Genomic DNA, 14,120 nt, shown 5'->3' on the forward strand with positions numbered 1-14,120 from the left:
CTCCTGACGTCAGTTTTCACAATGTCATGCTGAGGCATATGTTTTTCAAAATTAAATTTGCTCTAATTGTTGATGACTGTACAGAGGATAGAGACATGAATCTTTACAAAGAAATTTATGGGAGAATCTCAAAACGGCAAAGATGTTGGCCGCCCTCAAAATGCCCACCAAATAGTGAAAGAAAAAGAAAGAATAAAGAAAAAGCAAAATCATGACTTCGGATGAAAATAAACTGCCAAATCAAACAGAAAGAAATGTATTTCTACAGCTGTCTCTGCAGAACCTATGTAGGTTAAACACACATTTTTCAGTTGGAATTGTAAGCATTTGAATAGTATTCATAGAAAACTGAAGAATCATAAATACTGATCGAAAATACTGCAGAATTTGTTGATATAAAACATATTATAGCTCAAAGGACTGCACTGAATCAGTCAGCAGGAAAGGGCGAGATAAGGCTTGCATGTTTAATCAGCAGACCCTGTTCTTTTTGAATTTGTCACAAGTAATTTGCTGCCACATCTTTCAGCAGTCCGTCTCCTAGGTGATGCTTATCTGATGGGGAGGGGTTGTTTTAGGAGGTGAAATGATGGGATGCCTTCTGGGTGGTCATTGTCTGTCAAGACAATAACTGCCCTTGTTGCCAAATGAGATAGGGAAACGTGCGTATGTATGAGTGAACAGAGCAGTAAGACGTCAAGTATGACGTCTGAATGAGACAAACTGGTTGCAGGGAACCACTGAAAGCCTGACCTTGATGTAACTGAATAGTTGCAGAGAGAGTGGGTTTGTGCGATTTTTGCGCTTTATGGGAGGACAAGTAACAGCTTACCCAGCACCAGAGTTGGCCAGTTGGCTATCCTCGCCTTCAGGCCTTGATGAAAAATCTCATGAAGGAACATGATGGTCTCACTGAAGACACGTTGCGAATACAGTGTGAAAACAGAAATGAAAAGAGGTTTCATCTATTTATTTATCTTCAGTCTCTGTCTCTGCTTGTGCACCATGCGTAATTAACACTCCAGAGATTAATTTGCACTCACAGATGGACAAAACATGTTTGTTAATCGCACACATACACACCTGTTGAGGAAGATGCTGCTGACGTCGTCATGGCTGATGGGGGGTTTCTTGGAGCTGGCAGCCATCCTCAAAGGTCTGAGGAAACAGTTGACCAGGATATAGAGCTGGTGGACGTACCTGTTATTCCACACATAGAAAAATTTTCAAACATTCAAATTAACCCATATTTTAATGATAATGTGTCATTAAAATAGTATTAATTGGGTGCCAACTTTGTAGTCAGATGATACAATTTCCTTTTATTTTGTTTTTAGCAGAAAGTTATACTCTGGTATACTTAGTTTTATTAATTCATTTTTTAGATTTGTAATTGTATTTTATATTTTTTTACATTGTATATTAGTATGTAGCACCCCCACCCCCACCACCCCTGCACAATGACGCAGGCTACTGGTCAAATGTCAGCTGTCAATCAACAGTCAACATGCAGTGAGCACCGACCCGATTATGGAAGAAAAGCACATCAGCAGGTCGGTAGAGCGTAAACTGTTAGCAGCTGTTCCAGTGCTATAGAGTCCTGCTTTTTGCGTAGGACATTGATGCAAATTATGCTAGCACATGTTCCTAAAAGGCCTGAAGCAATGAGCATCGAGTGATAGCACTGTCACACTGGGAACAGAGGAACTGATAAAATCCACTGACAAAAAAATGCAGTCCACTTTATTGTGGACTGCATTCATCATTTTCCCAACTTATGTAGTTAAGTCTGTTTAATGCTCCCTGGCAGCACCTGCCAAGCAGACAAGAAACTGATGCTAGAAGGATACAGATACATGAACAGCCAATCGCTGTCACTGATAACCACTAAATTTGAAAGCTGGAAAGAATCCCTCCAGAAAGGTGTGGCATTTTTACCGCAGTTTTATTTACCTTAAAATGTGTGCTTGAACTAATATTTAATATTGTGCTGTAGATGGCATGTATAAAAGAAAATGATAGGACCATGTAGGTTATGCACTCGCTGCTTAAGAAGCAAATAAACAGTCTTTGGATGAACAGGTCAGCTGGTTTATTTGTTTTTTAGGACGTGTGATCAACATAATCTGTCCATGACTTTGGCTAAAATTACGAATCCAGAGAAAATCTGGGTTATTTTCCTTTGTCAATCAGGGTGTGTAAATATGACTGTGATTCACTTTAGATTTGTTAAATCTAAAAAAAACAACATTAAAAAAAAATATAAAGTACTCTATATTTATCAGTAGAGTATATATTGTATATATGATATATATACCCTACAGCACAGTGCTTACAGTAGAAAAGATCATGACAGTCATTGTTTCCTGAGCTATAGTCAACACAACAAGTGAGATAACATCATGTGCTCTAAGGCTTAACAACAGTGACAACTTTTGTGCAGCGTGTGTGACTCGAGGCGTAATGCATTTGCATACTCGGTCTCTGCCTCCACCATATTGAAGACGATCTGGTTCCTCTTCCTCATGCTCTCAGCGTGAGGAGAGCAGATGTAGTCCTGAACAATGATCTTCCACTTCCTCCGACAGAGCCATCCCCGCATGAAACTCTGAACCTACAGATATAAAGATGTAGTAGTGCAGCAGATACAAATGAAAAAGCTTAGACAAGTTGGGTTATTTTTGTTTTTGTGACTGTACTATATTTATTCATTCACCTTTTTGATCTTTTTGATATCCGGGTCGTCGTTTTCATGGAAGACATGGTAAGGCCGCATGCGCTCCTTAGTTTTGTTCAGAGCTATAATCTATTGGAGAAATTCAGACACAAATATGAGCACAATGTAGATGGCTTGACAAAAAGATTTAAATTGTTAGGTAAGAAAAATATCCATAAGACTTAATATAAACTTTCTGCTTTTTCTAGAAGGACGTTATATTCCTGTAGGAATCACCATTGATCTTTTGTGTGTGCGATAATCATTGTTGGTGTGTTTTCACCAGATAAGCATTAGACTTCCTCATCTTTGACAATCTGCTGCCTTCATTCAGAAAGAGAAAATGAGAGAAGATGGAGGCTCTCAGCTGGTGATGGTAAACAAATTAAGGATTACATCATGCGCCTAATCACCTGAAGTGCATCGTAGGCCACAGAAAGTGCAATCTTCTCCTATTCTAAACTAATCGATATAAAGAATACTAGTCACTTTTTTTTTGTCTGATTTTACAGCTGTGAAATACTCAATGCAGACAACAGAGACAGATAAGCCTGTGACATTTACTCGCTGCAGGCAAGAAAAGACAACCACAAAGTTAATGCCATCTTCATTAGCTCTGAAAATGGAGGAAAGGGAATGAGCTGGACAGATGCCAGATCTCTTAGTGGAAAAACAGAAAATCAAATTTCACTACAATACAGAGGACCAGTTTTAAATACCAGAGATGACCAACTTCAAACATAGCCAGTAAAGGATTCTTCTTGCCAACACTACCATCTGTGCAGAAATAAACCCAGCAGAGGTTAGGACGAGCTGTAATACTGGTTTAGCCTCAACTTTGTTCATACCTTTAGGCTTCTGACAGGCGTCTGACAGTATAAGTTTATTACATAGTGAGTAAAGGATGAAAGATGAAACCCAAAACATTTTCAGCCACAGCGCTTCATCTTCATTTTCTTATTCACTAGCGTGATCATGCAAATGGCAGCAGAGAGGAGCATGTCTGCCAACTGTTGACAGTTACAGTGGCTAGTTGGTTTAATTATTCATAAACACGGAGCAACACACACACACACACAAACAAACAAACACGGGTAAGCTTTAATGAGATGGATCACCAACTGCACACTGGCTTTCTCTTTTTCCACGAGCAGTCCCATTGCACTGGCAGATGTTTCTTAACATAAAATTACTTTCTTTCACGTTTTCATTATCAGCCAGACTCCATGTATCCTGCCAATGACAAATAACACCAGTTGTTGTAGGGAGAAGTATCTGCCACACTTGTTGCTTCGAGGGAGCATTTCAAATAAAATCATCATTAGGTGCTAATTCGCTAAACAGAGTGCTGCTCCTGTCCCAAAGACAGAAATACCATATGCAAGTCAAATGTTTCTGCAAGTGGCTATTGACGCAAATGAGCAGAGCGCTGTCAAGTGACAATGACAGCAGAGCTTTGATTTGTGGAAATGTTTGCAGCCGGCCCAAATAAGCACATAACATCGCCTGGGGACAACTGCTGCACAGACAAGAATTCAATTTGAGTCGAGCAGCTGCACAATCAGAATAACTTTACAGTTCCTTCTGGTAATTCCTGTGCCACATAGAAGAACATAGCATTGGGAGAACAGCGCTCCATACATAGCATTCATTTCTTCTTTGATAGAAGAATCATGACAACTTAAATTGTTTAAAAAGGAAAACAATGCAATTACTTTCTCTTTATTTTTACAGGCTGATATTTTCTGAATAAAATAACTATAGATTTTGTATCACCTGATACACTACCAGTGAATAATTCTAATGAAATCAAGCATAGCTTAATTCAAGAAGGCCACAGATAACAATTTAGCCACAATGTCAGCTAAAGGTTTAGCTGTTGCCCTTTTACGCCATTTAAACTGCTTTAGTATGCCTACTGTTCCCGTGCATCTGCAAGTGGCTTTGCAACCCGCCTTTACCCCAGCTACTTCTTTTATGCTTTTTAACTCTTTCCCTCTTGTTTCCTTTTCTGAACTGAGTGGTTTCTGTCATATTTCAGGACTGCTTCTAGAACAAAATGACTGAGTGTGCATCAGAAGTTAGTAACTCCCCATTCCTGTGCAGCTTACTAGGGCTACCCTTGGAAAACTCAGGAATCTATTCTAATGGTTGTTAAAAATTGAGGTGTCAAAAATCATCATTGTGGATACTGGGGAGGTCGTCAAATGTTGGGGACAACGTTAATCAGTGTCATATGTACGGAATTGTCCGGAGGAACCCATCCGAGGGATTTAAAAAAAATGTTTTATCTAATCTAATCTATGTGTTGTCTAATCTGTGCTGGGGTCTTGCTGCACCTCACTTTGTTGGAGTTTTCTAGCTCCTGTAATTCTTTCTTATTAACAATGTTGCAGAGGTCACTTTTGTTTTGTATGTGAGCATGGGCATGTGATTTATCGCATGTGGGGTTGGCAGCTGTTTGCAATAAAACTGATGGACTGTCTTTATTGAACAGTGGGCTTCTCTTCCTACGCTCAGAGGTAACTGAAAACCATTCCCACTCGCACCTTTCCTGAGAAAAGACACACATAGTGAATACCAGCATGGTCTATGTACGCCCTCTACATATCTTTCTTGATTGAGTGACTTGCATTGTGATTTAGGCTGGGAGGGTAATCGCAGAATTAAAGTTTCTTAACATTTTCTTAAAATCAACTTGGTGGAAGGCTACAATCTGTCATGAGCAAAATACAATTTAAAGACATAGTGAAAAAAGTTAATACAATTTCCAAGACATAAGACATAAGACGCCTGTACAACTTCAAAAACTGTATGACTCATCCTGAAGGGCATCCAGATTCATCAACTCAAATATAATTTGTGGTGACTACCTAACTCTGCCTATCATATAAAACTGCATTGGCTGTTTTGCTCAGTTGCTGCATGAAGGTATTTGTTTGCTTAAAAATCCTAAAAATCCTTGCTTACAGTTCTTTTGAAAAAGCATGCATGATTTTAAATATTAGAGTCCTTAAGACTTCTGTCTCAAGAAGTCTTAAGAATTTGGCAATGCTATAATAGTACGCTGATTTTAATAATATAGTTCCTAGAGTTCCTTTCAAAGTAACCTGTGTAACAGAACACCTGCCTCCCAGAGCTAGCCTGTCAGAAGTACAGAGTACTGTGTGCTTTTTACTATGAAGACAGCTAGTCCAGAACCCAAGGGGTTATTTTAATAAAGAGGGCAGTTAAATGCAGAGAATCAGATGCTATCTTCTGAATTCTTTGAGATGTACTTGCTGAACTGTATCCAAGAGAAAGAATTTTACAATCTAAAAAAGAAAAAACATTTACAACAAAATTCCACAAACAATACAAATTGTCTGTGATATGAATAAAATGGACTATGTATATTTGTGCCGTGCGTTTTCACACATGCATAATGTACCTCTGCTTTAAGCCTCTCAATTTCAGTGTCCTGATCTTCTAGCTGAGTGCGCAGCTGATTGGCAGCCACCTTCTCAGTCTCCACGATCTGTACAAGGTGGATGTATTTCTGCATCAGCACCTCTCGTTCGATGATAATGTCAGAGTAACTGAAAAGTTCACAGAGGATAAAATGTCAATATAAACAGCTAAATAATATGCTGAAAACAGAATGTATACAAAAATAAAAAATGAATAAGTAGTCGCATGCATAAAACACAGCAGCTCTCACTGCTTGCTGCTGTAGTTTATATAGTGGGGGAAATGAGTATTTGAAAGAAAAGAATTGAACAGTCTCTAATTTTTATGGTAGTTTCATTTTAATGGAGAAACAGAATATCAACCAAAAATCCTAAGAAAAAAAACACATTACATAAAATTTATAAATGGATTTGCATTAAGTGAAATAAGTACTCGATACTCAAACAAAACATGACTTGTTTCATGTTTCTTGGCTACTGTATGGCAACTCAAGTAGCTCAAGAAACTCAAATGTCAGCTCCCCGCACAGATTTTCTACAGGACTGAGGACTTGGAGACAGGCTAAGCCACTCCATGACCTTAATGTACTTCTTCTTTAGCCACTCATTTGTTACCTTGGTGATATGTTTTGGTGCTTTAGGGTTCTTGTTGAGGTAAGAGGATTCTCCCTCAGCAATTAGAAGAAAAACAGCCCCAAAGCCTGAAAATATTTGCTTGATTGTGAGGATGGTGTTGTTTGGTTCATTAATTATTTCAGTCAGTGACATGTAAATCAATTTACAATTTTTTTTGTCTTTTTTGTCTTGATTTGTGGTTGATATTCTCTCTCTTTCCATTAAAACGAATCCACCATAAAATTAGAGGCTGTCAGCAAACTTACAATTTCAGCAGGAGATCAAATAATAATTTATCCCATTGATTATTGCTTCAAAGAATAACAAAAATCCATTTATGACAGAAATATATGCTACTGTGTAACTAAAAGTGTGTTTTCATTACAAGAGCACCCTGATGTTGATTTCATCAGGTTTATTTGTCCTATTAACTACAAAAGTGTTTACTATACATGCTAAAAAATTTAAAGTAGATATAATATAATAATATAATTTCCCTTTAAAACTGAAGCTCATAATCAGAATCATACATAGAGCACTGGTGCAATTATAAAGCACCAACCATAAAAAGCAACGCCCAAGATCCTTTAAAGCTATTAAATATTCTGTAACTTATAATTCCACCAAATTTAAGAATATTTTAAGTTTTACAGCTCTTATTTCTAAGCCATTTACGAATCCTGCAAATGCAAGCTGTAAAATGGTCAATATAATGTCAGTAAGTTATAGTGTGTTTGTCAGATTTAATGTTTGAACATTTTAGTGTCTTTTTGACTTGGGCTGTTTACTATATAAAGCTGATACATAAAGGATGACTTTTGTACAATACTGACAAGAGCTGAAAGTGATTTAAAAAATGCCAATATATTTTTAGAAGTACTCTTTATATAGTAATGTACTGTGCATACCTGGCCTGCTGGATGGCCTCCACCCATTCATCGCACTCACACTCTTCCTCTGTCCGTAGCTCCAGTGGTTTCTGTCCATCATGACCAAACATGATGAGGAAGTAGTGCTGACAGAGAGATAAAGAAGGAAAAAAAGATTTTTACATTATTGTGTGACCCTGAAACTGGACAGAAGGGTTTTTGTTGTACCTTTGCTAATAATACCAATGCTGCAACTTTAAAATATTTCTTTGTATTTGCTTTCTATCTTTTAATTGCACAGATTATTCCCACATAGAGTTCTGCACAACTTACACTAAGCAGCTATATCTATCCCATAGGGTGGAGAAAAAGGGACACAGTACGGGGGAGGATGGGTGGCTCAGCACGCTTAGCACACAGTTCTCATCTGTTGCTCCCTTCTCCACCAGCCTTTTGCCAATTATCTCGCTCGTTTCCTCCCTCTTTCCCTTCTCTCGTTTTCTGCCTGCCTCTCTTATTACTCTGATGAATTTCGCTATGTAACTGCCTTCAAAACACTTCCCCACACTTACACACAGACACATGCCAATACATGCAAGTGCAGAGGCACACACCTACAGCAGAGCACACACACACTAGGCATTATGTGAAGTGATAGAGGCTTTTATTCAAATGGTCATGTCCTGGGGCACTGGGTTACCAGAAGAGCTGCTATACTTAGTCAAGGAAAACAGAGACGACTGAGCTCTGCATTGGCTTTCTCTCTCCTCCTCTTCTCTTCTCTTTATCCCACCACCTCTTTCCTCCTCCCTCTCTCTCTTTGCACTTCACCTATCATCCCACTCCACCTCCTCTGCCCCGCTCAACCAGCATCCTCACTTTTCTTGTTTTCTAATCCCACTCCTCCTCCTCCACATCCCTTCGTACTTTCATCTCTTTGTGTCTCTCAGTAAGGACTCAGTGAACCAGATAGAGTCCAGAGGAGAGACGTTTGCCCTGCAGGAGGATGGTTGGGCTTTGGCCCCTGCAGTGGGGATGAGCTGGGGACTGAGGACAGGATATGTGAACACACACACACTCATAGACCCTCCTCCATTTCTATCCCCCTATCTCAGCTTTTTATGTATCTGTCATTTCGATTCACTGCCTGGCTGTATTTTATTATATCAACAATAATCTGTGCTCTAACAGCCTTTGACAGGGAGAAGGATGGGAGGAGAGAGGAAGAGAGAGACAGGAGAGGGAGGTGTTACATAACATTTCTTAACTGAGTACATATTTCTAAATTGTGTCACAACCCAACAAGATAACATTTCCATGGCAACAAAATATCTGCCGCTGCTGCCTTGTTTTGCACTTCCATTTTCTCCTTATGAGTGCTGCCTCTATTCATTTAAGGCTTTTATTTATCCATCATGCAATTTCAGGCATAAAAGGAAATAGTCTTCAACAGGAAGTGAAACATTGAGCTTAAATCTCTAGATGGATAACCTTTTGCACATCTAACGTAATAGCTGTTATGTATTTGACCAACTGTGGCACTATATGAGTCAGATGACAATAATCTATATTTGCATGCATGCAAATATTTCCACATCATGTTGATTCAAGATCCTTTGATCACACAGATGTCTGTGTTGTTATTTTCACATAGAACAAATCAATGTGCTTTTGACATGCTTGCTTAAATAATCACAGCTTTTAATTAAAGTGAAAGCAGGAACACAACAGTCTAAAATAAAAGTAAGAGTCTTGCATTAAAAATGTTAATTCAATAATTATATTTTCAGCATATAGTAGTTAAATATAAAAGTCTACATATAAGTAACAATCTACTAGTAAACAAACTTAAAGTTGTGTAGTACTCTATTGACTTTTGGACCAGTTGTAGCACCACAGACCTACTGTTTTCCCATTTTTCTTGTTTTGTTCATGAAACATGAATGCGGATGCACAAACGTGATTGGATGGATAGCGGCACAGTGCGCTTGTAATATGCAAGTTACAGCACAATTTAAAATATTAAAAAGAATAAGGTTTGTGGATGTTTATGTGGAAGGAAGCGCAATACCCTAGTTTCTTAGACTTCAGGCCTTTATAGAGCGATTTGGTGAGAAAAACTGAAGGTAAACATAACTTTTATTGTTTTTTAAAAAAAAACCTGTCAGGGCACCTTTAAGCAAAGTATAAATTTTCATGCTCAGTGCAGTTTATATTACATATTATCCTTTTTCCCTTTCAGGCATGCATGTAACTTATTACGCAATACAAACATTGCACTTCTTTGCACTAAATTTCTCTTTCAATGTAATTAACTACCTTTTGATTTATACCTGCTACTTAACAGATCCTAAAGATGGTATGTATGCTTGATATATATTTTTGTATCCTGCCTTAACATTTATATTCTACCATTCTGCCAAGTTTTTGCAGCAAATGTGACCCAATTGTCACCAGGCAATCATTAAAGTTTAATGTTACTGCATCCTTTACAGAAGATTCTGCATCACGCTGGACCCCTAAAGCATTCCAGTGAATTGCTCTGTAACATTGTACTGTGTCCTCATTAGTTGGAGGGATTTTTTAATTTTTTTTTTTTTGAGGACTTGACTGCTTCTACGAAACCTAAAAACAAAGCGAGAGCTCTGCACATCTCATGAATGGTACTCTGACTGTCTCTGAGCTATGACCACAGAGCTTCCCAACTTTACAGTACAGATCTGGACTCCTGGCTCAGTCTCCCTTCAAATCGGCTCAAGCGTACCCTTCATCCCTGAGGGCATTCGTTGTACTGTAAGAAATTTCATTTAGACAAATAAAGACAGCGAGGAAACAAAAGAGAAAAAAGACACTGAGCTTTTTTTGTGCTCTTTCACTCTTTATTTCACTTGCAACTAATTTAACAGTCACCTGATACACTCTTTAAATCCTGATGTGAGAAACAGCAGAAATAGGGCCATGACAGCATGACATAAAGTCTATTTTACTTTCACCAAAGCTTAGGAACAATGTAAGGCAAAAATGTTATTATGCAGAACCATTTTCACTTCAATCTTTAAAACTACCTGCTGTGAAAACAGAGGCGAGAAGCTCTTCGAACAAAAAAATGACTTTCACAGTCCAGCACAGCCTAAATGTTGGGGAATGAATGCTTGCCACACACATGTACAAGTTAATAATAGTGCAGATGATGAAATGCTTTTTCTCATTATTAAAGATTTATGAAAGCTTAAAATGAAATTTGTGTTAATAGATTTATTAGCCAAAAATGGCTGGCGGACCCAGAAATACTCATCTTTTTTAATAAATATTTAAAAGCAGAGATGGCAGAATCACTGTGATTGGGGACTGAAACAGCCAATAATGATGCAACACTACCGTCTGCTTTGGGATCTGCACCGATGAGAGCAAAAATTGCATTTTGCAGCACTACAAATGGACCTTATTTTTTCACTTCATTCTAAATATCAGAATTTAAAAGCTATTTTCTGCATCAGTGTTCTGTGCTTCAAAGAGACATTAAAACCCAAACTATTAGAAGTTTTAGCTTCACTGGAGTTAAATTAGTATGACCTCAGCACAGAAACTCCACAGTCACACATGCTGTAGTATATAACTTGTAGGGTAGTTTGGAATTCATGTCTCAAACACAAAGCCCAAAGAGACATTGAATTTTATCATGAAAGAAAGGCAGTTTTGCCAGCCTTGCTATCAAAAATCCAATATAATTTCATGACTAGGGTATGAGCCAGTTGTGTTTATGCACAAAAGCACACAACAGGTTTTTGTGACAGTTTCAGCTGCTAGAATAATGAAGCTGTAAGTAGGTCTGCTTGCTGTTTTTCTAGTTTAACTGTATACACAACCATTAGCACATCACTTGTTCAGTGGTATATGCACAGCAGAAGTGCAACTTGAGTCAAACCTTATTAGGTGGAAAAGTCATCAAAGTTTTTAAAAAATGGAATTAAAGTTATGACCATCACTTTAAACCTCTATAAAAACGGAGCTGAATCTCAGACGCTGCAGGCCTCAGTTAGCTGAGCTGTTGGCATTTATCATAGAAAAAGACTGAACACATTTTATATTTTTGGAATTTCCTTTGGACAGACAAGACCTAGGTAGAGGCACTTGTCTATAATGCACACCACCACTTTTGGAGCAAACCAAACACATTATATCAGCACAAACAAACAGCTAATAGCAACTGTCAGTTGGTGTCTATTGTCTATCTGTCCAAAAGCTAAAGTTTGGCTGAAACTGCATCATGCAACAGGACAATGATCCCAGGCACACCAGCAAAACTACAGCAGAAAGAAACAGAAAAAAAGGTGTTTCAATTGTGCGGTCAAAATTCAGACCTCATCCAAACCAAACTGTAATGTGCTTAGTTTTTTTTTTTTTTTTTTTACAGGACTTGGTGGAGTCCTCCCATGACCAAACTTTCTTTTTTAAAAATCAACACTTCATTACCTCATGACTTTATTTTTATGTTGGATGAACCTAATCCAGTAGCTCAACAGAAAAGGTACAGAACATTCAAATTCCTAAAAAGATTTAATATGGTTTGTAAATGGTTAACTGTGATGAGTAAGCAGCTGAAAAATGTTTATAAATATCAACACTACTGCTTTCACTTCTTAATCACAAATCTAATGCAAATGTGGCAGCGGAGCTAGCACACAGGTGCACAATTCACAAAAATAACGACCTCACACAGTGTGTGGAGTTGTGTGTCATAGAACTATCGAAAGCAAACCACTATGCTGAACTTAATTTCGACTTTAGGTATATGGAAACAAATAATAAAAAAAGAAACCAGTGCCACCATTGAGTCAAAAATGCTACAAGCGCAGATGCAACAGAACAAGCATTCAACAAAAAAAGGAAAATGTAGCTGAGTCTGTGACATGAGAGAAATAAAGAGAAGGGATTGACACGTAGATAATGAGAGAGAACAGTTTTTAAGGAAAACGCTAACAAAGGTTGGCTGAAAAGTGCTACTTAGCTGATACATCTGAAAATACAAGCAGGTGTTTGTCCGTCATTCTATAGACACACTGATTACATGGCAGAAAGACAAAATTATTAACAAGCAATTTCAGCACAGAGTATAATCTGTCTCTGTTGAGTCTTACTGCATGGTAATTACCATCACAGGGGGAAAAGAACGCAGACCAGAGTTGTGTATGCAAGACTCTTGTAATCTATAATCGTTTTTTCTAATATGCTTTTGAGGGTGTATATGTACAATCTTCAAAGATCAGAAGAAAAGAAAACTAAAGGACAAAAAAGCACATGCTGTGATTCTGTGAAACAGATATAATCTCATACCACGTGTTGTTGGCAGGTCTCGTGGTGGAAACAATCCCTCAAACACAACAGCAAGAAGTGATTGGCTGTGTGTGAATTAAAAGGTTATGTTGAAAACCTTTTAATAATTTGAACAACACATAACAAAGGTAATTAAGGGTAAGTAATATTTCATTGCTGGTATCGTCTATCAAAATATCATTGATCACATGATCAGCATTCATTCATACTTTTCATGAGCCCGAATATATTTTGCTATTACAAGATTCAAATCAGCTACTTAAACAATAAAAAATAATTTGTGAGAAGTAGTTTTGGAAGGATAAAAAAGGTTATTTTTTTCCCCACTAATCTTCTGGATCAGACTCATATCACTTCTTTATATTCCTCTCATTTCTCTCCTGTTGTGCTACCACGGGGCATTAATATTTTCTGCTCATAAAATGCTCCAAGGACAAGAGAGAAAAAAACAACTACTATTGTCATGGAAACCTTCTACACTCAATAATTCAGATTTGCTTTACCTTATAACTGTAAAGTTGTTTACATGCACAGCTATCCCTCTAAAAATGAAAACTTTTTAAATACATTTTTATTGTTATTCATCAGTAGATCCAAAGTACACTTTTGCTTGAGATCATTAAGCTATTGGCATAGAAAAGGAGGCTAAACAAATGTTACAAGTAGATTAGTGAACTTCAGAAAGCTGCTTGGTTGGGTCGGAGTTTGTTTTAGTCTAACACTAACCCTGTGCATTCATTGGAGGGAGTGTGTGTGAAAGTTTAGAAAAAGTACTTAGGTGTAGATAACAATGCTTGTAAAACTGTGTGAATGTGTTAATGGGTTTTGTGGTAAAAAAGCACTTTAAGTGCTCAATTAGAACAGAAAAGCACTATATAAATATTCATTAATTTACATTTAAGTCTGTATTTTGTCATTTTGGGCAGCGCTAACTTATCAGTTTCCCCTCAGATCCTAGCTTCCTTATGTCATCATCCTAACGCCTGAGAAGAAGATGTTTCTCTTCAACCTTCAAACTTAACCTTTCAGTTCTTTCTCCGTTTCTTTCACAATCAAAGTAAACAGTATGTCTCTCAACATGACAAAAAAAATGCTAGTTTTGACATGCTTCATTTTCTCACTTCAGTGGAAATGGCT

General features: G+C 37.6%; 1 protein-coding gene across 2 annotated transcripts in view; it reads right to left on the reverse strand.

Moving 5' to 3' along the window:
- rasgrf2b (Ras protein-specific guanine nucleotide-releasing factor 2b) overlaps nt 1-14,120 on the reverse strand; it is a 42,419-nt gene that overhangs the window by 20,068 nt on the left and 8,231 nt on the right. For both annotated transcript variants that reach the window (XM_084945509.1, XM_084945508.1), the window contains exons 2-7: nt 7,689-7,795; nt 6,147-6,294; nt 2,717-2,806; nt 2,478-2,614; nt 1,084-1,200; nt 833-912 (exon numbers count right to left, since the gene is read on the reverse strand). In XM_084945509.1, coding sequence (XP_084801635.1) covers nt 833-912; nt 1,084-1,200; nt 2,478-2,614; nt 2,717-2,806; nt 6,147-6,294; nt 7,689-7,795 — 679 coding nt within the window. The remainder of the gene's footprint in view (nt 1-832; nt 913-1,083; nt 1,201-2,477; nt 2,615-2,716; nt 2,807-6,146; nt 6,295-7,688; nt 7,796-14,120) is intronic.

This window comes from Perissodus microlepis, chromosome 12 (genome assembly GCF_051167445.1).
Source record: "Perissodus microlepis isolate ML-2025 ecotype Zambia chromosome 12, ASM5116744v1, whole genome shotgun sequence".
Lineage (NCBI taxonomy): Eukaryota > Metazoa > Chordata > Actinopteri > Cichliformes > Cichlidae > Perissodus > Perissodus microlepis.